Source organism: Puntigrus tetrazona, chromosome 7 (assembly GCF_018831695.1).
Source record: "Puntigrus tetrazona isolate hp1 chromosome 7, ASM1883169v1, whole genome shotgun sequence".
In the NCBI taxonomy this organism is placed as follows: Eukaryota; Metazoa; Chordata; class Actinopteri; order Cypriniformes; family Cyprinidae; genus Puntigrus; species Puntigrus tetrazona.
The window spans coordinates 26,932,885-26,958,460 of record NC_056705.1 but is presented as its reverse complement, the minus strand read 5'-3'; the positions used below and the strand labels follow the sequence as shown (position 1 = coordinate 26,958,460).

At 38.5% G+C, this 25,576-nt stretch overlaps 1 protein-coding gene across 1 annotated transcript in view; it reads left to right on the top strand.

Annotated features, from left to right (window-relative positions):
• The first annotated feature begins 1,210 nt into the window (after positions 1–1,210).
• Positions 1,211–25,576, top strand: part of si:ch211-186j3.6 (neural-cadherin) — a 188,290-nt gene continuing 163,924 nt past the window's right edge. The window contains exon 1 of the mRNA XM_043244155.1: positions 1,211–3,061. Within this exon, the coding sequence (XP_043100090.1) occupies positions 2,080–3,061 (982 nt within the window). The 5' untranslated portion in view covers positions 1,211–2,079. The remainder of the gene's footprint in view (positions 3,062–25,576) is intronic.

Here is a 25,576-nt window from a genome sequence, read left to right as displayed (position 1 = left end):
GGCCACCCAAGATGCAGATGAGGATTTTTCTTTATCAGAGCACATTTGGAGATGTTCAGCATTACATTAATTGCTCAACAAAGGATTCTGCGTATGAATGTGTGTAACAAACAAAACTATCTCTAAGACTTTTTACATTTCAAATGATTGCTTCTGGCTGAAATATGAGTACTTTATCCATAATACTGCTTAATTCATTGAAAATGTTGTCTCATTTGAATCAGGAGAGAAATATATACAGCATAATAAATGTTTACCGGCAAAACAAATATTGCAACAGGGTACTCTGATTCTGGCCAGAAGCTGCTTGTGGGTTTTTGTGATTAGTTTATCTAATCTGGACTCTCCTACTGAAGGCACCCATTCACTGATACATACAGGTGATTTCATGCTACATTTTTCCATATCCGTTCTGATGAAGAAACAAACTCATTTACATCATGTATAACCTGAGGGGGAAGTCATTTTTTAGCTAATTAAATTTTTTCGACGAACTGCTCCTTTCACACACATTCTCTATCATAACCTTTGGTGCAGTAAGGTTCTGTATGTTAGCATAAGTTCATCAGTTAGGTATCAAATTTACTTCACATTTTAGAATTATAGCAAGAAAGCCAAAACTGTTGTGAAGTTAAATATTTATTTTAAAACTAACAGCATATTTAGCCGTTTTATAATCAAATGCACAAAGCATCAGCCTGCGCTAACATTTCAAGGCTATTATTTGAGCAAGACCGCATTTAAAAATGCTTTGGTTTTTCAACTATTTCATGCAGTATCATGTTCAGATAGTACAGAATGTGAAGAAATGTCAAATCCTTTCATCTCAATTTAAAAAAATTACGATTACTGTTTATATGCAGCATATATCATTTTTTTGACCCTTCAGTGAATAAACCAAAAGCCAGTGTGCGATAGGATAGGAAAAAAAAAGCTTGGAGAGCTCAACCTCCCCTAAGAATACATTATTTTAGTAAATATATGCTGCAATACCTATCATACAGTTGCTTTGTAGATATGTGTAATGTCAGCCATGTATTTACTGAATCAATTCATATGCAAGTAAGCATGTGTCAACAAACAACTCATTTCAAGTGATTTTGTTTTTGCAGCTTGTTTCTTTTCTTTCTTATTTTTTTTTAGCATCACAAACTTGCTTATTCACTGAGGGCCAGAAACATGATTTCCGTAAAGCTGCATTGGAACAATATTTGTGCAGTGCTTTTTAAAATTGACTTGAATAGACTTGACATTTGCTCACATGTTCCTCACTTTTTCTGTTTGGTTTCTGTGTAGTTTATTTTTTTTCCTCTCTCCATCACTTAGCATATAATGTCACATATTGTTCTGTCTATATAAAACCACACTTACAGCGGGCTACAACGGCTACACTTGAGCAGTGGTGCTGAATGTTGCTACATTCTGGAGGATTTATATTCTAGGGGAATTACGTAACGTGTTCGGTCTCAAATAAAATGAAACATCAAATATATCACAATGCAAATGGTATCTAATAACTATAAACATAACAACTTTTATAGCGATTAACCTGTATTTGCCTTCTCAATAGTGGTTTTTTTTTAGGTTGAGATACATTATACAAATGGGGAGCAAAAATTCGGTCAGTGTGTCCCAAAGTACTGTAGTGCAGATTAATGTTATGAAAGCCAAATAAGAATTTGACATTGACTGGGATTATTTCACTTTCCCGTGCATGAACATCGTCTGCTATAATCGTAGTGCACTTTGTAGCCTTACACGCGCACACTCACGCTCACGCACAAGTTGCTTAAGCCAAATAAATACTCAATCCTATAGGAAAGAGCTCCCTAGAGGAATCCCAGACTTGTCTAAAGCCCCGCCCCTCGCACGTGGCGCTGTCCATCACCGTAGTGCAGCTCTCTGAAACTCCGCGAGCTCGAGCGCGCGCCCGAGCAGATCGCTGCTGAAGCGCGAGGCGACGGAGGGAAAGTTGTGCTGCTCAGACTCTGGAGGACACCGTCCAACGAACGACGAGCGAATTCACGCACCATGAACACCGTCGCTTGAGAAAAGGAAGAGTGCTGTAAACTTACAATCATGTTTTGGACTATTTTGTTGTCATGTTTTGCGACTTTTGTGCTGGGAAATAAGACCGACGAGCGAATACCCTTCTTCCACGGGCATGTGTTTGAGAACTCTCCACCTGGCTCCAAAGTGAACGGACTGAGTATCCCAGTGAAGCGCATCGATCCGCAGCGATGGTGCTCTAAGTCCGGGATGCACCTGAAACTCCTGGGGGACAGGAGCGAAGATTTTCACGTCTTCGCGCACCACAAGCGAGGACACATATTGCTGAAAACCTCTAACGTTCTCGATCGAGAGGAGCGCGCCGAGTATCTCCTCAGTCTGGCGCTGTGCTGTCAGAGCTGCGCTTCAGCCGTGCGCGTCGTGGCCGAAGTTGCTTCAATTAAAGTGGACGTGCTCGACACGAACGACCACGAGCCCACTTTCCGACACGCAGACGTCAAAATAACTTTGGACGACGCCACTGCCCTGAGGTCGGTGGTCTACACGGTGAAAGCGGAGGACATCGACAGCGGCAAAAACGCCGAGCTCATATACTACGCGCTCCCTAGAAACGGCAGTTTCTATGTGGTGCCCAAAACCGGCGACATCCTCCTCGTGGACTCGATTCTGGGTCTCGCGCAGCCTATAAAGTTCAGCGTGTTTGCGCGAGACCACGGCTGGCCCGCTCGGACCAGTCAGAATATGGATGTAGAGATCAGTCCGCGCCAGTGGCCAGCCCTTCCTCAGATCGATAGCGGACTCTCGAGAAAGTCCCGCTCCGTGCCGGAGCCGGTGCTTATCACCGTGTCCGAAGACGCGAGTATCGGCTCCGTCATAATGAATCTACACCCGGTGAGGTTTCAGTCCGCCAGTTTTGAGCTGATTCACCCGGACGCGGATAACTCTCCCGTCACCGTAAGTCGGGACAGCGGAGATTTGGTTATATCGAGGCGGCTTGACCGAGAGACGCAGCCGATAGTGGAGATAACCGTAAAAGTACAAGATAAGCGAGGTGAGTGCGCCGTGACTAATCCAGATATCTCTAAATACGGCTATATGCCCCCGTCCCTTTCCCACCTGTGCAGTTCGTGACACTGTTTCCAGCGCGTCCTGGCAGATTTCACCCGAACACCCCAAAAAATGAGGCGCGCGCTTGTACCCAATCCCCACCCCACCCCAGACCGAGCACGTCATATGCAGCTTCCCTCATTACAGATGCACAGAGTTCACAGGAATCAAAGTTATCACTCGCGGTAAAGGCTGGCGTGTAATTGACACGAGTCAAAGACAGACGGAACCCATGGGCGCGCTGTTGCATGAACGAACGCGTTTGATTGCATTGTAACGCTGAAATATATTCACACACACCTGGGCTGCAGATGCAGAAACTGAACACAGAACCGCCGTTTAATTTTTTTTTAAACTTTGGCATTAATAGGAGTTGCTATAAATTACGCCGATGTTTTGTTTTCAACATCAACAGCGTCTTGCGTCTTTTTGCCTTGTGACTGTTATTTTAGTCATTTTTACTTAGCTTCGAGAGAATTTAACTGGATTTTCCTAATTGGTGTTTAAATTCAAAGCTGTCAAGAAAAAGTGCCAGGCGCTCATCACTGCAGGTTGCCAGCAGTTTTACAATTAAGCTCAAGTTTTACATTTCAGCAGGTTGTGCATATTGCTTTGTTCATCACATCACGATTTTCTTTCCCTATACCTTGGGCTTTAAATAATTCCTCTGCATTTAAACGGGTCATTCAGTCGGTGCTCAGCAATTTAAGTCTCTGTGTGGAAAAAGGAGGGAATTTGGTACGTGAGGCGCCCGCTTGGGCCCTTTTACAGAATCATATGGTACTTATGTATTCACCTGTAATTGCGTCCTTTGCGTTGCAGGTGAAGCCTGCACATCAAGCTGACTTTTGGCATGAATCCGGGGTGATTTAATCCTTTTTGAGTTGGAGATTGTGCTCTACTTTCCTTCATCTGCTCGCATTAGCTATGTAATCCCATCTCATTCTTTTTCTCATTTTGGGGATTTAAGACTGGCAGCGCAGTTAGAGGAAACTGCAGGGAAGATGAGGCGTTTAGTGGAATGCGCTCATATTTGAGCAGTTGACCGGGCATGATTTAGCAGTCTGTGATTTAATTAGTGTTGGTTTGTTAATCAGGGACTTTCTGCTTGCTGGACCTGCGGCTCTGGAGCCACTGCTTTTTTTTTCTTGAGTCCGTGTTCCTAGCATATGTTCGAGGGCGCTTGTTTGGGCATGTGGGGATGTTTGCAGGTCTGTGAATGTTGTGCGGTGCGCGGCCCTCTGTGAAAGCTTAGCACAAACAATGAGGCCAAACAGCTGGTTTTAATCAGGAGTGAGAAAAACGTCTGCTGACCTCACATTTGCCTGAGGCTCTTTGGAAGTAATGAGCTTTCAGGTGACCAGATTTATTTAAAAGATGGGGATTTTTGTGTGCAATAATAGATATGTATATATATATATATATATATATATATATATGTATATATATATATATATATATATATATATATGTATATATATATGTATATATGTGTATATGGAACACATCATATTTCCTAAGAGAATTAAGTAAAAATGTTATTTTAAATGAGCTGAACATCATTCATTATTGAAATTAAGATGCGAAGACCAGTCACAGTGAGAATTTATCATTTGAACAAATCTCTAGACATATACACTGCAAAAAAAATCATTAAACAACCACAACCTTGCAGAGCAATTGACGACAGCCTCGGAGGCAACTTTGAAACCTCAAAGCTATACTTTGATCTCCTCGAGGTTTTCAATGATTAATACACAGAGAAGACCAAAACAATCTAAAAGCACTGGATAGGCTGCTGCTACTCTCAAGTACAACGTTCTCCTCCAGAACAATCAAGGAAGTGACAATGTCTGGAGGTGAATGTAGAGTGTCTTCATTATCTCCTGCTGCTGTCAAGACTGCTGAATGTTAACAACATTCATCTCTTTCTCTTTTCTGTGCTTTTCTCTTTTGTCTCGCCTTTGTGTGCTAACTGGATGAACGTACGGCGTACCTTTTAAACATACCGCTTTTTGTTACACTTGACCTGACACGATGGTGCTTGAAGCAAATATTTAAATATTGAATCGATTTGATACTCGTGTCACTAATGTCTCTGTTAAGTTATTGTATGACTTTGACAAATTAATTCCTTAAATTGGAGCAGAAAGTCTTAAATTCCTAAAGTCACAACATTATATGTAAACTGCAAAGAAGCTTCATGTGTCTTGTTTTCCAGTACAAATATCCTTAAAACATCCTTAAATCAAGTTATATTTACTTGGGCTAAATGAAGATTGTTGACGTCTTGTTTTATGAGAAATTGAAAGGGGTTCGATTTCATTCTCCCTTGTTGAAATTTTGTTGATTCTGACATATTTGTTCTTGTTTCAGTTGTAAACTCAACTTCATTATAATCAGTTTCACACAAAACAAGACTTGTTATTTTCTGTCATTTTGCTTCTCACTGCCTTGTTTTTAAAAAAGACAAAAATAACGAGGAAGAACATTTAATTTTTGTAGTATGATAAAGATCTGTTGCTAATGGAACTCATTTCTGTGCTTTCTAGAAATGTACAATTAGAGAATACTGCTTTCATCTTAAAGTCATCTTAAATTTACCTTCATAAAATCCTCATAAAAGCCAATAAATAAACACAATACAAAACTAATTTTGTCAGATCACTCATAAATTTATGTAATGTGTATATACCAATCGGCTAAATCAGATTTGCACCTTAAAATGTATTTAGAAATACTATTATAACACAGGTTTTATAGGTTTTTTTAGCAGTAAACAGACGCAAATAACTCCTAAAAAGCCAAAAACACCATGATACTAAATTAATACGATAAACATGTACTCGTATAACAATTATAACACCCCAATGTAAGTTATTGATTACAAAAATGTGCAAAACTTTAATTAAAATGAAATCATCACGCAGGAACTTCTGGGAACATCCTTTCACTGTTTTCCATACATGAAACTCTCAGGTTTTTACTTTAACTTTTACATTTGTAATTTTTAACCGTATGTAGAAAGAAAACCTGCGGTTAACCAGTCAACGGGTTTATACTATGTAATTGTTACATATAAAAAGACTAAAATGCTAAACATTTTTTATGTTAAACGCTGTTCAACATTGTGATTTTAAATCTAATTGATTAGATTTTACATTTGCATTTTACAGTTGAAGTGTACATAACTGATGTGCCTGTGTCTTAATAAATCTTCATAAATGTAAATTATTCCAGACATCATCTCTCTTCCTACAAATCACTCCATGCATCTTCCTTTTCCGTGCATGCTGATGTGTTGCATCTCCAGAATCACTGAGCAAGTCTGGGTAATTTGACCAAACAGTCCAGTCTGAGTTGTTTTTCTGTGTCTTTCCTTCCCTTTCCTCCTACATTTCTTCATTATCTTTCTAGCTCTCCACCTCACTTTCTGCCTTTTTCCTCATAACCCTTCAGCTTTCTTGTCAGAGCTCGTCTGATGCTGCCAGTCTTTGTGGTATCAGTGCTGTGGGATCAATTAACCCCTGCACAGAGGATGCTGATAGATAGTTTGTGTGTGCTTGCGTACATAGCCAGCATTTGTGTGTAAACCAATGACAGACTCCGAATCCCAATCTCAGCAGCGCAGTGTAATCTTACCTTAGAGATGTCATCGGCTGTCTTGCTCAAGCCCTCTTTCTCTCTCAATTAGACATGATGGAGTCGAGCTCCTTGAAATTCAGTGCAAGTTTTCAGATTGAAAAGAGATTGACACTGGCCTATTCTTCTCTCTCTCACGCAGCTGGCCTAGAACATTCCGCTCTTAGTCATTTCCGTTGTCTATATTTCGTTAAGGTGAAGCACGTGTATGTATTTTCAGACGGTGCACAGGCATTTCTATTATCCCCGTACGTGGATATGACCCAGGTGTCTGAAGCCACGGTTTTTGCATTAGACCAACAAGCATGTGTTTTGCAAGGGAGATTCTGAGCCCCATTCTGGTAATGGCCCTAAACACCCACATCAACAGGGCTTAATTTGAATGACAGGCTCAATGTTTTTCTGGGTCTTGACCAGCCTTCAATACTGAAAATCTGTTAATCTGGTCAGCATGAGCCAAAGAGTTACCACAGCATATGGGGAGCTTCTTCCGCCAGCGACACAGAGGAGCTAGCAAATGCTTCACAGGGTCAGACATTTGCACACGCACACACGCATTAGACTCAAACTCTCGAGAAAAAGCCTTAAAACTGTGTGCGGTAGATAACACACACGTACATATATTCCCAGATAACCCTGCTAACGCATGAGTGCACTTAATTTTTCTTGCAGTGTCTGACAAATATACATACAGATCTTGAAGGTCCTTAAAGGTTCGTATGTAAGGATGTTCTCACACCTTTAGAAAACTTAAAAGTGCACACAGACGATGCCGCAGCAGTATTTAATGGGGTTTTTCAGAAAATTCCTGTCTTAAAATCAAAGGGATAGTTCACTCATGAATAAAAATCCTGTCATTAATCACTCGCCTTTATGTCGTTCCAAAAACGTAAGACCTTCGTTCATCTACATAACACAAATTAAGTTACTTTTGATGAAACTGTAATGTTCCCGGGTCTAGAATGTTGTTAAAGGGTTACTCCACCCCGAAATTATTCAGCACAGGTGAATTATTCAGTCACCTTAACTACGCAGCCTACATATATACAGCCAAATTTCTTCTGTCCCACAACAGTCTTCCAGCATCCCTCCTCCACCCCGACTCCTCTCTCAATCTATTTCTCATCCCATTTAGGGATGGAGTGATTTCTCTGAGTTCGAGCTGTCTCCCGAGCTCGGAGCCCTCCCTCTGGACAGCACACCAAATACGGTTACTTAACTGCTCAATCTAATTATGTTAGAGCAAACTCGTGAAATTAAAATGTTGTCATTAGTCACTTACCCCAAAGTCGTTCCAAGCCTTTAAAAGCTTTGTTCGTCTTCGGAACACTATCTAAGATATTTTGGATGAAAACCGGGAGGCTTGTAACTGTCCCGTTGACTTCCAAGTAATGAACACTGTCAAGGTCTAGAAAGACATCGTCAGAATAGTCACTTTGCCATCAGTGGTTCGAACAGTATTTTATGCAGTGACAAGAATACTTTTTGTATTCAAAGAAAATAAAAATAATGTCATTTATTTAATAGTGTCTCTATTTTGGAGAGTATCCACTAAATGCAATTAGCGTATGCTCTTCTGTGTTAACCGCTACTCAATGATACACTTTCTCCAAAATGGAGACACGGAGGAGACGAATTGTTGACGAAATGTTATTTTTATTTTCTTTGTGTACACGCCTCCCCCCAAAACACATGAACGCGCTCTGTCAGAGCAGAGATTAACCAGCTTCACAATGAAAGACACCGTTGGTTGAGGGTTGAATGCAACGCTGTCAGATTTCCTCATGTCTCATTCTCCGCTGAGAAAACATTACAGTACAAAGCACATAATATTACAATAATAGCGCCTTTCACTCTCACTGGAATGCTCTGATGACGTATCATGTCTGAGCAAACAGGGTGCACAGAGGTATGCAAGTACATATTTGTCTGTCTATCTTTTGATAAATTGTTCAACAGTCTCTTGTTTTCCATTGTAATTTTTTTTTTTTACATATTACATTTATTAACAGATAGTTTTATCCAGAGCTGCTTATAAATGAGGAACATCACAGTCAAATGTTTTTCTTACTTCGCTAAATGTTTCCACCAGCACAGATATTTTTGTTTGAAGACCTAACTTCCTTGTGGAGATGTGGATGACCCACATTCAAGCTAAAGGATGTGTGTAAAGCATCCAGATAGTTCTGAAAACATTGACTTTTACTTTTATAAAAGTATTTTTGTGTATTTAAGTTTTTAGAGTAGTCCTAGTTTTTTTTTTTTGTTGTTGTTGTTGGACAAAATAGTCCAAGAACACACCGGTTCAGCTGCAATGTTATTTTTAGAGTTAAGAGGAAGGGTTAGAGGTTTAATGGTTGTCCTCATGGCAGGTAGGAGGGACTGGATCACCAGAAAGAGAGAGGAAGAGAATAAGAGAGAACTGCTGATGTTTGCGGTTGGTAATGTTTCGATTAGTCCGCTATCCGAGGGATAAAGAAAAAGCATGTGTAAAGATTGACAGCTATGGAAAAGAGAAGGCTATTTAAATAATTTAATGAACTCTAGAGTAAATGAATATTTAATCCAACAATGTAGCAAATATAGAAACACCTCACCAATTCAGAGAGAATCATTGCTGCAGCTACAACTACTTAATAAGGACAAGTCTTCATTCATCTGCAGAAGTCACAAAAGCCTTTTATTGTGGACCTCATTTCGTAATCTAGGCATACATTCAGCTGTTATTAAATTATGTGGGAGCTCTGTAGCAAACAATAAGCTTTTTGGCTTTCTTAGAGACACCCAGAGCTCTCTATAGAATGTCTGTGACACAAAATGAATAGGAAGTGTGTTACAGTCCAGATATGCATGTTCTAGCATAAGCTCCAGACATGCAGGGTTACCTTAAGTGGAACAAAATCAGATGTAGCAGATGAAAAGTGCACTGTGGCATGTCTCAGAACATTGGTGTTAGATCGTTTGAACGGTGGCAGCTCCAGTTAATCACGTCTGTGAAAGCAGGTGTGAATGGAAGTAATTCAGTTTTCTGCAGTGTTGTGTTCATGCTTGATTCAGGGAGCACTTTGAATTTTATTTTTTTTTGCTCCCCGGTGATTTGAGAGCAGTTTATGTCAAACATTCTAAATTTGGGGAGTATTTGGGGGCTTTTTCTTGGATATGATGGGAGTGAGCTCAGTTTAGAAACTGCATGTAGTGATTCAGTCAAAGAGTGGTTCCAGGGCTGCTATCGGCAATGTGGTACTGACCAGCAGAATATAATGAAGTGATTACAAACAGAATTCTGGTGAGCACTGTTATTTCTATGTTCAATAAAGCCAACAATGGTGTATTCACATTGTTTCTCTTATCCGTCATTAGTTCTGTGCATGATGTGAAAGAAATTGTCTTCAAAATAGCTGTGGCTAACAACAGCCCCCTCCAACATACACAATCATCATACACCCCCTCCGCCGTTTGCATCAATTGCCCAGTTTCCCTAAAAACTATAGCAGGGTTAAATTGCCTTGGGGAGAGACAAAAAACATTTATAATATCACTGGTAGACTTTGTGTTTGCAACTAAAAATTGCATATATTCATAGAAATATGCTCAGTACAGACATTTACCAATGAATGGTATAGGGTAGTTTGCACAAAATAAAAAGTTATCATTTACTCACCCACATATTGTTTGAGCAAAGATAATCTGTGGAATGGAAGCATGATATCATATAGAAAAAAACAAAACAATGGAAAGCAACAATGTGGCAAATTGATATGACCAACCTGAACCTGTTGCGAAATCTGTGTGGAATTTCATCAAAATTTTCCAATCTCACAGAATCCTGTTTAAAAGACTTAATTTCACCCACAACCATTCACCGAACAACAGCAAATGTGGCCGATTCTTTGCAGCCTGCATTTTAAAAAGAAAAAAACGATTGCTTCATTCATATTGGAATCCAGCTTTTAAAGCACATGTAAACAGACCCAATCTGTGCATACACAAACAGACACATACAGCTCATCCAAACTCCCCTCAATGCCTATTGAGAAGCGAATAAAGCTGTATAACAGAATGCCATGGCCCCATCATCTCCTCTCTCTCTATCTCTCTATCCCTCACTCCTCAGGGAGACACTCTCACTATTGGTAATTGGGAGTTCATGCTGTACACAGCCTATATCCTACAGCTCCTCTTAAATTAGCCTTGTGTCACCGCGTTTATGCCCTAGACTCCAGATCGAATGTGTGTGTGTGTGTGTGTGTGTGTGTGTGTGTGAGTGCGTGTGTGGTTATGTAAGGATCTGTTTACATGCTTATCATGCTTGTGTAAGCAGTGCTTCTGACCGTGTGTGGTTTGTAAGTGTGTGTTAGGCAGGCAAGACATACACCCAAATAGCCGGATTGCTTAATTATCAGAAGGCAACTAGGTAGAGATCCAACTCTTATCTTTCTTTCTCTATCTTGTGTATTATTCCATCACTGATTATTTCATCAGTCTGTCTACAATCTTGGCCCATCTATTTTCCCTTTCTTTTCTTTTCCCACCATTTCATCTGCTCTGCTTAGGACTGTTCTGTGATTAGTTTGTATCCAATCTGGCTCTCTCTGATATAGGAGACTGCGAGTGTGGCGGCCAAGTCTTCTAATTGCCAGACTTAATCAAACAGACAAATGGGAGGATAGCAGGCAGCCTGTGACCTTTCCAAGATGGCATCCTCGCCTCGGCTCTCGAGCAAGATAGTTGCCAGCCAGCTCCTCTCTTAATAATGCTGACAAATGCAACTGCGTCTGTGACTTCGGTACCATTTCCTGTCCGCATCTAATAGGCCACGTGGCCCTGAATCGCTGGAGCCTGTGATGAGTGCTAACTCTTCCGTGCCTCTGTGTTGCCCGCTATGGCTAATGTTATGACACTGACATTCATCATAAGGATCTGTGATATTTGTGTGTGTTTGGAGGGAGTGTGTGGAAGCTGACGGCAAATTCTGAGATTTGGCCCTGGAGAGCACTAGCTGAAAGTGATGCAACGTTAGCAGGCTAGCAGCTTTTTGTGGAGTAGTTTCACAGCATCAATCTGTTTTGAAGTGTAGAAAAAGGGAGCGTTTACACTCAACCAGTTCAGAATTTTTTGGAGGTAGATATGTGTTGCGGATTGCATCTTGTTGCTTTTGGGTAAACTGTAACATCACACATCAAACCAATATGATTTTTATTTGTTTATTTTATTTATTTATTTTTTTTTACATCGAATTTCAACCATTTTCATATGCGGCTCTATAGCTGATTCAGTTTGCTTAATTAGCAATGTTTTATTTGTAATATTCACAGTGAAAGCCTGCAGATATTATTTTCCATTTAGGGCAAGACACTGCAGGTGAACAGGGTAAGTGATTAACCAATAGTTATCACCTGACTAAGTTGGTTGATTACGTTGATAATTGCAAACATTTGTATTATGAATGTTAATTTTAAATATTTAAATGAGGCATTATTTAATGAATATGTACTCATTTGCATGCAAAAATATTAACACAGGATTAAGTTAGCTTCCAAATTCTTTTTTAATTGTTTCGACCTATTAAAGTTAAATGATTTTTACGGAGGGATTTTTGGGTATGACATTTTTGTGTTGCTTCATAATTCAGAACAGACAGAAAACAACATATGCTCGGACAGAAAACAATATATTTTCACAATTTATTGGGAAATATAATGTTGCAGGCCTATATAATCAAGAAAGTTATATATGAAGAAATCTCTCAGTAAAAACCTTCAGGATATAGACAGGAATAAAATGTAAAGTCCGAGGCATGTAAGTGCTGCTGAAGTGGAGATTTATGGCTCGGTGTAAAAGATAAAAAAAACAAAAGTCCATAAAAATATCTATCGTTTTTTGAAATCTATTGACACAAATAGATAAAGTGCTATAAAACATTTAACATTGTGTCTTTTAAACGTTTTCTTTCAATTAGTCTGAAAAAAAAGCTCAAAATCTCAGACTTGACTGATGCATGTAAAAACAGTGTTTTTGCCTGCAGTGTTTCCCTCTAAACATGTTCGTAATCGCAGAAAATGAACTAATTCAAGATATCAAGCTATGTGTATGCATTTATGTATAAGGAAGAGAGTCATTAAAAAATGGGTGAAATAGGCCTTTTACTAATGCCCTCAAAGATGTGTTTTTTTTTTTAACATGAAGGACATGATTGAGAATGAATTATTTCACTTATGTGCAGAATTAGTGGAATGACAGTATAAATGGTGAATGTGAGCACTGGAAATAATCCCATGTGTAGTAATGCTATGAATAGAGGTGCAGTACACTACATGGGTCATTTAAATGTAGATGTTTTCTAGGGATGCACAATATTGGAAAAAACTCACATTGCAATGCTTTGTGTATTACGATATGAAAACCCCCCCCCAAAAAAACACCAGATGTCTTGAATAGCTCTGTTCGGGAAAAAAAACCCACGTGTGATTTTAGGTGAGAAATCATCATAAAAAATAAACGAATTGCTAGCGTTGATAAATGTAATAGGTAAGTTTAACTGTATTCTGGTACAACATTTATAATCTAATGTAAAATAAACCTGGGTTGAAGCTAATAGTGATTTTTCTCAGTGTTTTGTTATTTATTAACCCCATAAGCCTGGAACATTAAACCTCTGTGAACCAGAAACCTCAGTTGTTTACCTTCACCTAAGACGTGTTTACAAGGATACATGCAGAGACATGCATTTTGACGTTGCGTTAATGTGTCATTTAAGACGTACAGTATTTACAGTAAATTGTAAATTTCAAAAGAAGAATTATTTAAAAAATCGCTTCCCTTTTAATTGCTCACACCTACGAGAAGTTGGTATGACAAGAAATAGATCCGATGCATTTTGTGATATAAGTTTCTATAGAGGTGGCAGAAAATTCTACTACTCTGCATTCAGATTCACATGAAACTTGCTAGACTCCGAGGTCTTGACTGCTAGATAGTGCTGACCAACCTTGCGCATCTCTGCATGTTATTGTAAATGCAGTCGTTTAAGTCCTAATAGAATGCAAGCAGAGGCAGGTCTAATGCGTAGATCCCTACTTTACTTCTGCACTGTAAATGCAGCCAAAGCTTTCTGGGGATGTGTGTTTTAATGAGAGTTGGTGGTAGTTCTTGTTTATTTGGACCTGCTTTAGTTGCACTCTCAATAATGCTCTATCCTTATGCAGTTGTGCTGGTTAAATCATTTCAAGAGGCCACAAACACCTGTGGTCTGCCTTCTCTGAATGCCTCTGTATACACTCTCTGTCTCTGTCTGTCCTTTTCATTTCTCTTTCTTGATTCAGTTGGCATTTCTATACTTTTCATCTGCCTGTGGGGTTTTTGAGCTTGTATATATAGCAACAGAACAATAACCACATAAAGTCTGCACAAACTGTTCTCTCTTCCCTCTCTTTCTTTTGGTAGACCAGCTCTTAAGAGACTAAAATTAGAGCAGTTCACAAGGCTGCTTCAGTTCAGTATACACCTCATTTTTCGAGAGCTCTTAAGGAACTTTTATCTGCATACCCCTTTGAAGAAAAACAGACTTATACCCATATGCAGCAGAAAGCTCAACGCAGTTTGCGTAGTTTAGGGCTTGCTCGAAATATCCTTGTCGTTCATGTAGCAGAACGCGGACAATATATCTGCTCGCATGCTAAGTAGTCAATATTTATAGCTGGCTGTCTTGCACCAGCAGGCTCACAGAGTGCTCTAATCGTAGATTAATGACCATGTGGCATAGGAATAAAGTTCATTAGCATGTCTTTCTCTCTCTCTCTCTCTCTCTCTCTCTCTCTCTCTCTCTCTCTCTCTCTCTCTCTCTCTCACTCTCTTGCTCTCTCTTTCTCAGGAACAAGATTTCAGGATGCTGGGTTCTATAGATCAGCTCACCTCAGCCCCTGGTAATCAGAGCATAGGAAATGGAGTAATCTAGGGAGCTACTGCTGAGCTCTCGATCTTACAGCCTCACCTCAGGCAGTGTGAAAAGCACGCGCACACACACACACACACACACACACACACACACACACACACACACACACACACAGTTTTAGTTCACTGGAGAACAGGCAGCACATATATTTTAAAAAATATACTTATCCATATGGCTTTATCCATTATTTTTACTTCATTGAGTAATAGTGATGGTTGTTACAGAAGTTTCAGTAGTAGATTTTTGCATTTCCTGAAGGAAATGTGAGTGATGCTGATGCAAGTGTTGCTGTCATGATGTTCAGTTTTGGGGGCGGTTGCCTGGTTGTCACTATGTGATTGCTACGGTGTTCTGAGGAGGTTTCAGGGGTTTTGTTTGTAGCAGTGATGCACCGAAGCCTGCACTGAAGTCGCTGTCTGGATGCAAGCAAATGCTTATGTTTCTGTCATATATATTTGGTAATGGTTTTTTTTCAAACCTTTACTGATGCAGTGCATGACTCTTTATTTCTCAAACAACCATGTTGGAAGAAGTACCCATTTCCAGATTCCAGGATGACAATTTAAAAATTCACCAGGCTAAACCTATGAAAGACTGGCATTACGAATATTGAAAGTCTTTGGGATGTGCTGGAGTCAGTTTTACACTGCCTGTCCAAAAAATGAACACAAAACGCTTTAATTGGACTGCCTTTAGCTTGATAACATTTGGCTTTCTTTGTTGCATTGTTTCAGCAACTTTGTGCAACATTTATTTCCATTTTAACTTTTAACGTGCCAGAAACACATTAATCACTGAAATAATGATCCAGTCCTAGACTCTTCATAATTACATAATAATCCAAATGGCAATTGTTTGTTTGTTTTTTTTCACCAGGCAGTGTATATAAATATATAAATTGCACAAATTACTTTTTTTATCAACGTTTTGATAATACAATTTATGTGCTTTAACTTAATTTAACAATTAATTATTAAAATAATTTTTTTTAACCAGTCCTCAGTTTTGGAGGGCCAGAGTTTAGCTCTAACTTGCCTCAACACACCTAGGTGGAAGTTTCTTCTAGTAAGGGCTCAGATGTTAACATTTGGGATCCCCATCCCACAAAGTCTAACAAGCAAAACCCAGCCCTTATATTAGCATGGTCAGACCAACTACAAATGACAAAAAGGAGTCACACAGGCACAAATGCATTAAATTCGCTTCACCCAAATCAGGTGACTTTACATCCCATTTAGAACAGCACTAAAATAACATAATTCATATTTACTTATACACAAATCAAAATAAAGACAAAATCTCTGACAACGTAAGCCACCTAATACTATTTCAATATTTAACCAAACACAAAATACCAAACAAAAACATACCAAAAATAAATGCAAATACAAAATAAACATGTAAATCAAATATCTCTATATCTGTGTCCTTGGTCATCACATGATTGAAGAGTTTTGAGATTTCACACTTCACACTTGTGTCTGTTCACTTAGAAAAGAACTAGGGTCCCTTTACTCAACAAGCCACATGATTTGTGGCGGCATTTATGTCCATAGTGCAAGCGGTTCTAATTATGAGCCAAAGTTTAATACTTGAGCTTAGAGGTTTATTCAGATCACTAACAGTAAGTATGAAAAATAACAGAATTACAAAGATGCTTGCCTTACCACTAATAGTACAAGCACCACTTACAGTAGTAGTAGTAATCTGAAATACACTACTAATAGTAGTCGAAGCAGATGTACAGTTAATTTTTAATGGTTAAATACTTAACCTGACAACAAACTAACACTGTAGCACCCTGTTGTTTTACTGTTGCCGAAACTGATATGCATCAGTGGATTAAATGCTCTTCTGGGTGAAGCTTGACTTTTTTTAGTAGTCTTAAATAAGTTAAATGCTCCAAGGAACATGAGCTTTTATTAGCTGAATTTGCATCTGAGGTGCATATTTGTTAAATTTGTACTAGAAACACAGCTGGGTGTTTGTGGGTGGTGCTGGATGTGGGCTTCTGATTTTTAATCCTTGAGAGTTTTTAATAAAATAAAGCCCTTTATGTTTTCGTGTTGCTTTGTCTGTCCCACAACGTATGTGTTCATGCCCAGCAATTTTGTCGCTAATAAAAGAATGCTGCCTGCTCTATAAGTCAGACACAGCGTCACTAAATCTGCAGCTTTTTTGTAGTTTATATTGCAACAAACTGAATGCTTGTTTAAAATGATTGCAAAGCTTTCCGTTCTGGAGAACTGTGTTGTTGACAGAGCTGTGCTCCATCCAGATGTGTTAAAGAATATCTCAAGCACAATCTAAAAAAACAATAAAAGGTTATCAAAGTGATAAACTCGTTTGACAGCACTTGTAAAAACAAAAACACACGTTGTGAAATGTGATCAAGAGTTGATGTGTCCAATGGTCAAGAAACTGTGTGAAGACCTAGAAGGTCTAGGCCAATGTTGTATAGAGATGAGTCTGGCAAAATAAGAAGGTGCCAAACAATGTAAGCTATTGTACACAAATAATAAAAAGCTTTAACATGAATTTTTTAGGGAACTGGTGGCCGGTGAAGTGAATGTAGTATGGCTTCAGTGTCACATGATCCTTTAGAAATTGTTCTCATATCCTAATTTGGTGCTTAAAAACATTTAGATTGTTGTAATGTCATAAACAGTTGTGATGCTTAATATTTTTGTGGTTTCCGTCATATTTTTTTCTGGATTAGACTAATGTCAGTAGGACATTTTTAGTTTAAACTACAATCATTTGGGGACAGTATAACTACTTGGACATCCACAGGTATCTGGGCTAAGCTCTGAATGTAGATGTATGGATAAATACAGCGGTTTAAATGTCAAACAACTCTGATACTATCTTTTTTTCTATTGTATTATGTATCATGTATTTAAAAAGCAACTTGTACACAACAAACTAAAGGGCAGTATCCCCACTTGAAAGCTATGAAATATTCAAGAAGCCAAAAGCTGCATTTTCCTATCCGTTTCATTAGTGCTACTCTTCGAGACGGCCAGATACACCAGGGAAAAAAAAGATTTGCAGGACCTATAACATATGATGAGTTTGCAGTTAAGTACAGCAAAAAAAAAGAAAAAGAAAACTAAAAGAAAAAAGCATCATCAAAAAACGACCAGGAAAAGCAGCCGTGTGGAAAAAGGGCATTTCAGTCATTACAGATGTTTGTTTATGCATCCCATAATTGCTTTCTGTGTCAGGCCGCCACGGCGCTCTGTCCTCGTACTTGTAATTTAATCATCGCTCACCAACACAAAGCAGAGCCAACAGTTTAAAAGTGCATTTCTGTAATATAAAGGGACGGCCCGCCGAGAGCCTCAGCGGCTCTGTTCCGTGTCGGAGTTCCTCAAGCGTCCGGCATGGATATTTTTACTTAGATCGTTGGGGGGAAAATAAGCTGTCCCAAGGAGGTTTCAGGCTAATGAGACTCGAGGATTTTGCATATGCAAGTACGGCAGATTATTATCAGCTCAAGGACCTCGGAGAGCCTGATGGAGGATCTGAATTCAATCTCTTCTCTCCATTATACCCAGATTCCTCACAGTTGCAATGTGCGCTGGGAGGTTTCTGTTTTGCTCTGCTTTTTTGTTGTTTCTATTATGGAAGAGCCGGGATCGGACTGTCTGCAGAGGGTCTTTGATTGATATTTCTATCAAGCACAAATGGAACTACAAATTTTGGAGAGCACTGCCTGTTTTGACAGTAGATTTTCCTCATAAGCGCTATTGATATCCGTCTCATATCATTTGTTCCTCTCTCTATCCCTGCACGTATCATTTTCGGCATCTCTAGCCAGGCTTTTGCAGCCCGATGCTTATATTACTGCGCTCTCTTTAAACCTCTCGAGTTTAATAAACGCATACAAACATCCTCTCAAGAAATACAAACCCTTGTTTTGGAGAGCTGCTTCGAGGACGTCAATATGCATCACCTCAATTCATCTGAGAGGAAAAGAGATGATGCCGAAAGACAGCGATGCCAATTGGAAATTACACAGGATATTGGGTGTAACCTCACAGATTTTTCTGCCCTCCTCCCACTCCTTATTGGGCTTCGCCTATCCTGGCGGAGTCAAAACGCGTTGCCAATTCTCAGTTTTCCCATCTTCCTCGCACTCTCTACATACACAGTTGGCGTGGAGTCAAGTGTTGTTTAGTAATACACTCTCCTTGTTGTTGGCAAGCCGAGAGGGGGGTGAAAATTAAAAGAGCGAGTTTTTGCGATGCTTGTTCCAAAAGCAAATTTTAGATTAATAACTAAAATCACCTAGAGCCTGTGGCGAACAATAAAGCTTTTGAACGAGGCGCAGGTGTGGCGAGAAGTAGATTGACACAGCAGGGCTTGGCCGTGCTCTGCGGCGAACGCTGCATCTATTCTCCATCACTCCTCGCATTAGGTCTTAATCAGTCAACTCGCTCTGCACACAAACCTCGCAGGCTGACTGACTGCCCATATCTGCTTCACTCAGGCGTCACAGGGAGCTGTTTGTTTCTTCTACACTTCGTTTCCTAAACTCCAGCATGGAGAAGATCCTTGTGTCCTGTGAGCTCTTTGTGATTTGAGCTGCTTATGTCGGTGTATAGATGTTGAGTGGCCCTTCAGGCGGTTTGACCTTTGTGCTGTTGTGGTCTGGAACCTCTCGGCTCTCTGCTTTGAGCAGAGTTTGTGCAGCACTTGAGGGAAGATCATAAAACATGCATGCTTTCAGATGTTCTTTTAGACTTGCGTTAGGAACCGATACAAATCATCGGCCTCTGTATACGTTAGTTGCTGCTCATGCTACTCTAGGTGTAGTTATGCATACGGCCTGTCATCTGTCCGTTGGTTGCATGCTACATTTACATTACATTAATGCATTTGCCAGATGCTATTATCCAGAGCAGCTTACATTGCATTCAAGTTATACATTTTTTATAAGTTCATGCATTCTCTATGAATCAAACCTATGACCTTGGTGTTGCTGCCGGCATGCTCTACTGTTTGAGCTACAGGGAATTTGACTTAAGGGGGTCACACTGGACGAGAAGATACAACTACAAATGCACAGCTACTACTGCTGTGTCACTTACGTATATACTACTATTCGATGTTTTTGGGATATTTTTTCAAATATTGTAAAAGAAGCATCGTCCTGCGGCCAGTTGATCTGATCAATTCCAACTTTAAACAGCTTTTTACCAGTTTTTACCATGTTCAAGTCATTTTACTATAACTGCATAGATCAGCAACAAGCATATGAAGTTGTCATGGCATCAAGATACATTAACCATTACTCTTAATGCCATCCTATGTTTATTTTTGCGGCAGTAAACGAATGCGCTATAAATACGTTTCTCAATACCGTTCGAAGTAGGCTTTTATTAAGCAAATCGAGAACTGAATTACTCACCCACTGCTTTAAAACACACGGTTGGAGATGATTCAAATGATACAATGGCACAATGGCAGACACACAAACCATTTTTATTTAGTAAATATGTCTGAGAACAGACCATTAGGCAGTGTATATACCAAAATGTGTTTGGCTTAGCTCAGGGCAAATTAAATTAGAGTTTGTCAAGCGACACATTTTTTATGCAAATGAGATTGATAAAGGCATTATTAAGTTGATTTGAGTCATTTACGTGAAAAAAAAAATAAATAAAATTATATATGTATATTTATGTTATCTTACATTTGAATACATTATGTTCATATTTACTTTTAAGTTGAAAATATTGTTTAATTTTAATTAAGAATTTTTCAGGCTGTGATTATAAGGGCACTTAATTGTGCATTTTTAATTATATATTTAAAAAAGCAGTGAATTCACGTTATGATAAAGCTAATTTACTGATTTTGTGCTCAAGAAACATTTATTGTAACGTTGAAGTCAAGATGCTTTTATGAATAGTGTTTTTATGTATTTAGCTATTTATTTATTCATTCATTCATTGATCATTTATTTAAAAAAATAATTTCTTACCAATATTTTGGTCAATTTAATGCACCATTGCTAAATAAAAGTTTAGATTTCTATGTAGAAAAACCCTTCCATTTTCATTTGTTCTTTTATAAATGACCCATCTTCATCAACAGCACTTGGTTGATTCTTGAAATAAACGTTTGACTGTATGGTGATTTACATTCACCTTTTTTCGGCTGCAGCCTTGAACTCGTTCTTGTAACATGAGCGTAAATGATTGTCGCTGCCGTGTGCGTGCGTCTGTCTAGTAGTGTGGCAAAGCTGAGAAATGTTTGACTTTATGCAAATGTGCAGCAACTCGATGCGTCGACTACTAATGAGAATGAAGTCAGAGTTTTTTCGTGATTGGTGTTCTGTCAAATATGTAGCTGAGAGTTCTGTTCTATATGACTTGTCTCTGCCCACATGTAATCTGCTGTAACATTTTTAAAAAGGCCTAGAAAAGCATGCCATAAATTGTTGGCATTCTGAGTGAGTTTGATTTATGTATTCTTAATCTTGTTCATGATATGATATATTATGCTATTATGCACTGCTACTCTTAAACGCTTTCTCTGCGCAATGTTATTTTTTTTTAGCAGGAAACTGATATAGCTTGCATAAATGTAATGGCGTTTTGATTTTATCACTGTACATTATATTTGTGATCAGATTTTCAAATGTTTTGGTAACTTACCCACCGGTAGCATTGAACAAAATAATTATTAGAAACGCATACTTGTGTCCGACATTATAGGAAACCAGCCACCTTGCGTGATTTTAAAATCACTGTCAGCATGCGTTTCTGAAACATTACTTTGTATGTTGTAGTCTTGCATTTTTTCTATATTGTTTTTCCTGACCGCTTCATTCTCAGCAAGTGATCATTGTTTGGTCTTTTCTCTGCATGGGCCGTTTCTTCCTTGCAGTTCTTTCACAAAGTGTACGAGCATTAAATACCAAATCACTCAGCAAGGAGTAATCAGCATGACATTCATTCAAACACAAAACGTCAAGAAGTCCCTCGGCTCTCAGAACAACAACACATAATGCAATGACTCACTTCCAGGGGAAAAATACCCTGGATAAAAGTGAAAGCTGCTGAAAGTCCAGCTTTTTCTGAGCGGTATAGCATCCTTCAGACAGTAATTAGTCATACTCGAGTTTTATGGTGATTTATTCCCGAGGCCTCGTTCAACTCATCTGGTGTTTTGCATAGGCTAAATGTCATGTTTGTAGTCATTTAGTGCCAATCATTTTAAATGCTTTAATTGTGTGGGACAGAAAGCCATTTGTTTGCAGTTGCATTTATGAATAGACAAAGTTCTGAGTAGGCTGTAGATACGCCGCCACTGAAAAGTTTGGAGTTAAGATTTTGTATTTTTTTATGCCTTTTAAAGATGCATCTAATGCAAGGCAATTAATTAAATACAAAACACTAAAATAACTTTGTGTATACCGTAGTGCTTCTTTTCAAAAGAAGGTAAGACCAGTTTATTCATATAGAACGTTTCATACACATTCAAAGTGTTTACTTAAAATTAAATAAAATAATCATAAAATTACAAAACATAATTTATATGAATTACAGATCTTATAACATTATTCATGTCTTTATACTATTATTTCCATCAGTTGTTTGACTTGCTGAATAATTTTCTCAAGTATTTATTCATTTTAACAAGTTGTAAAATGGTAGAAATAAATCAGGTGAGACAGGTGAACTTTAAAGAAACACATTGCTTATGTCTTTTTGGAGTGGATTTATAAAAACCCACTAGAGACTCTATGTGTTTGTATCTGTCTGTCGCAGTGGGCGTTCTATTTATGTGCAAAAATGAATTCTTGAAATAAGAAGAAAAATACAAAAAAGTTGTGCCTGTGATACAGGATTTGGATTTTGGAAATAATTTGCTTAACTTTATTAAGCTGCATGCTTCATGTATAAAAACACAGCCAACTTGTAGAAAAAGTCAATTAAAAATGCAGGGCACACACACACACACACACACACACACACACACACTGTGTCTCTGATAAAATCACTGAATTATGGCTGCTCTGCGTTCCCTCTCTTGCCGTGAAGTCCATATTTCAAAAACTGCCTTGCCCAGGAAGCACAGGAGAGTTTCCACTTTGGATGTTCACAATATGATTTATAAATGGACCATACGTTTGCGAAGAATAAAAAAAGCTCTGATATAGATATTTCAGAAAGCTCAAAAACAAACACCAAAACACACCTTTGAAGGCAACACGCGCTGTTTACAAATGATGAGCGATTTGTTTGATTCTAAGTAACCGTATTGCGAGAGCCCCCCTTTGTGTATTTTGGGTTCTTTGCTTGGTTTGTTTTCTCTAGTGTGGATCAAGCCTTGCCAAAACTGGTGTTCTCATCTTTTAGAGATCTTGTCTGAGTTTGAAGCATGGTGAGTCAGACGTCCTATCTTTCCTGAGTGTGCAGTTCAGAGGCACGCGCTTCCTAATCCCATTCCTTTCAGTCTGACTCCCTCCTCTTTCCTCCACTGAACATTATCATATCTCCTCATGAAGCCTGTCAAAAGCCCTTTACGTCTCTAGATTTGAACAAGTGAAATCTCCTCACATCTGCCTATTCGTTAATTCATCGTACCACGTCTAATTAATACGTAAACATCGGACGGGATTCATTCGCATGGATTCCCTTTGTTAAGATTCATTAGAATTTATAAGCAATATGTCTTCACTTCCAGAAGAATCGGGACGATCTTAGGCAGACACGTTTGAAGTTGTGAGTTATTAATTCCTCTCTTTGTCCTTTTAGATTTATCAACATGAGATACAGATTCAGCTCTTTTGTTCACAGTTATCTTTTTTCCACAAATGTTTTATTATTATTATTTTTTTAGTATTTTCTTTTCACCACTTCCTTTTCTCCGCAAAGCTACTTGGCTCCTCTCAAAAACTCTCTGATCTAATTAGCTCTTTGAACAATGTTCTTGTTATCATCAAATAAGTATGCTGCTCTTTATATCAACTTCATGTTTTTAATCTGTCAAATGCATCGTTTTGCTTCTTCGCTATCATTTCCTCATTCATCATCGACAATCTGTTCATCGTTGCTCATCCTTTTTTTTTATTCCTCCTCTCACTCTGATCTTTTTTCTTTCTTGTGTTCTCAGACACCCTTGTGAATCACGAGCCAATAATACTGAATGCTGATAGCAGAATTTACATTCAGAAGTGTGCGTTGCCCTCATCCAAGCGCATACTTAGACTCGAGCCTTCTGTATTTTTATGATGCGAGGCGAGAACAGAGATATGAGATATTCCAGTGAATTAATCTTAGATTATAAATAAAATTAAAAAAACAACTGGTTCCTATCATCCCTTAGCTTCAGCGCGGAGACACCGAACATGTTTTATACATGGTGAAAACAGATATAACTTCTTCAAAGACTTCAATATTAAGACAGATCGCCGATATTGTTTAGAACCCACAATGCCTCTCTGGAGTAAAAGAATTTGTGGAGCGTCTCTCGCAGAAGAGCAAGTTGTTTAGATTGACATTGCGGAGGCGGACAGCAACAATTTCACGGAACATGACAAATTGTTTGGTTGATCATCTATCTGAACAGCTGCTCAAAAAGCCTCCTGCCACAGCATAAATTTGTTTTCACAATCTGGTCATTAACCTTGTTGGTTCTCATCTGTGTTGAAAACAGAATTACTTGGCTTTCCAACACCGTTTCCTACACCTCTGCATGAAGGATCGCACCTACTAATTTTACGTAATAAGTTGTTATGAAGCAAGCACGTGTTATTTACCTCGTTGAGCCTAATGTAAGATGTGCACTTAATACCAGTGGGTGGTGTAAAAACAGGCTTTTACTTTCAAGTTATTTTCATTATAGGTGTCTTTTTGTCTAAGAACTGCTCTCGGCAGATAAGTGATTACAAGTGCACTATTCTTGAGTTGGGATGGACCATAAATAGAGTTTTGTATCATATCATGCAGTTTTTGTATAGTATGCCGGTCTGTGCTTGAACTACCTTTCAAAAGTTTGTGGTCGGCATTTATTGATTAATCGAAAAAATAAATATATATATATTTTATTCCATTAAATCCATCAAAAGAGACAGTAAACACGTTTAGAATGTTACAAAATATTTCAATTTTAACAAATCATTTGAACTTTCCAATTAAGTGTTTAACAATTTTTCACTAAATATATTATGCAGCACAATGCTTTCAACATTGATAATAAGATTAAATGTTTCAGCAGTTAACATACTGGAATGATTTTTGGATCACGTGACACTGAAGTTTGGAGTAATGATGCTGAAAAATTAGCTTTGCCATTACAGGAATAAAGCAATAAAGCACAACTTAAAGCATATTACAGTGATATATATTTTTGATCAAATAAATGCAGCCTTGGTGAGCATGAAAGACTTATTTTAAAATGATTTCAGTCAGACTATTGCTTTAGTCCTACTGAAATCGAACATTTAAAGTGTACATCAAAGCAGTTATTGACTGTGAATTGAGCTAGTATGTAAGATAACAAGTGCTGCCGATGAAAAAACTATAGTGCTGTGGATATCGTATCACAAAAGAACCAAACTCACCCAGACTCATAATAACAAAGTTTTGCTCCATTGATCTTTTCAAACCCAAACCCTGCAAGGGCGATCCTGCTAAATCACCCACCAGTTGAAGACGGCTCCTGCACAACATGAGGGTCTTTTCTCTCTATAGATTTATTAGCTGTTCTTGCGACCATCAGGAAGGCAAGCAATTAAAATATGTTTGATGAGCATGTCGGAGTTTTAGGCTCTCTCCCGTATTAAATTGTCTTTTTCCCTGTCCTTTGTGCTCTGGACAGTCTGACGACTACGGTCTGTGCGTA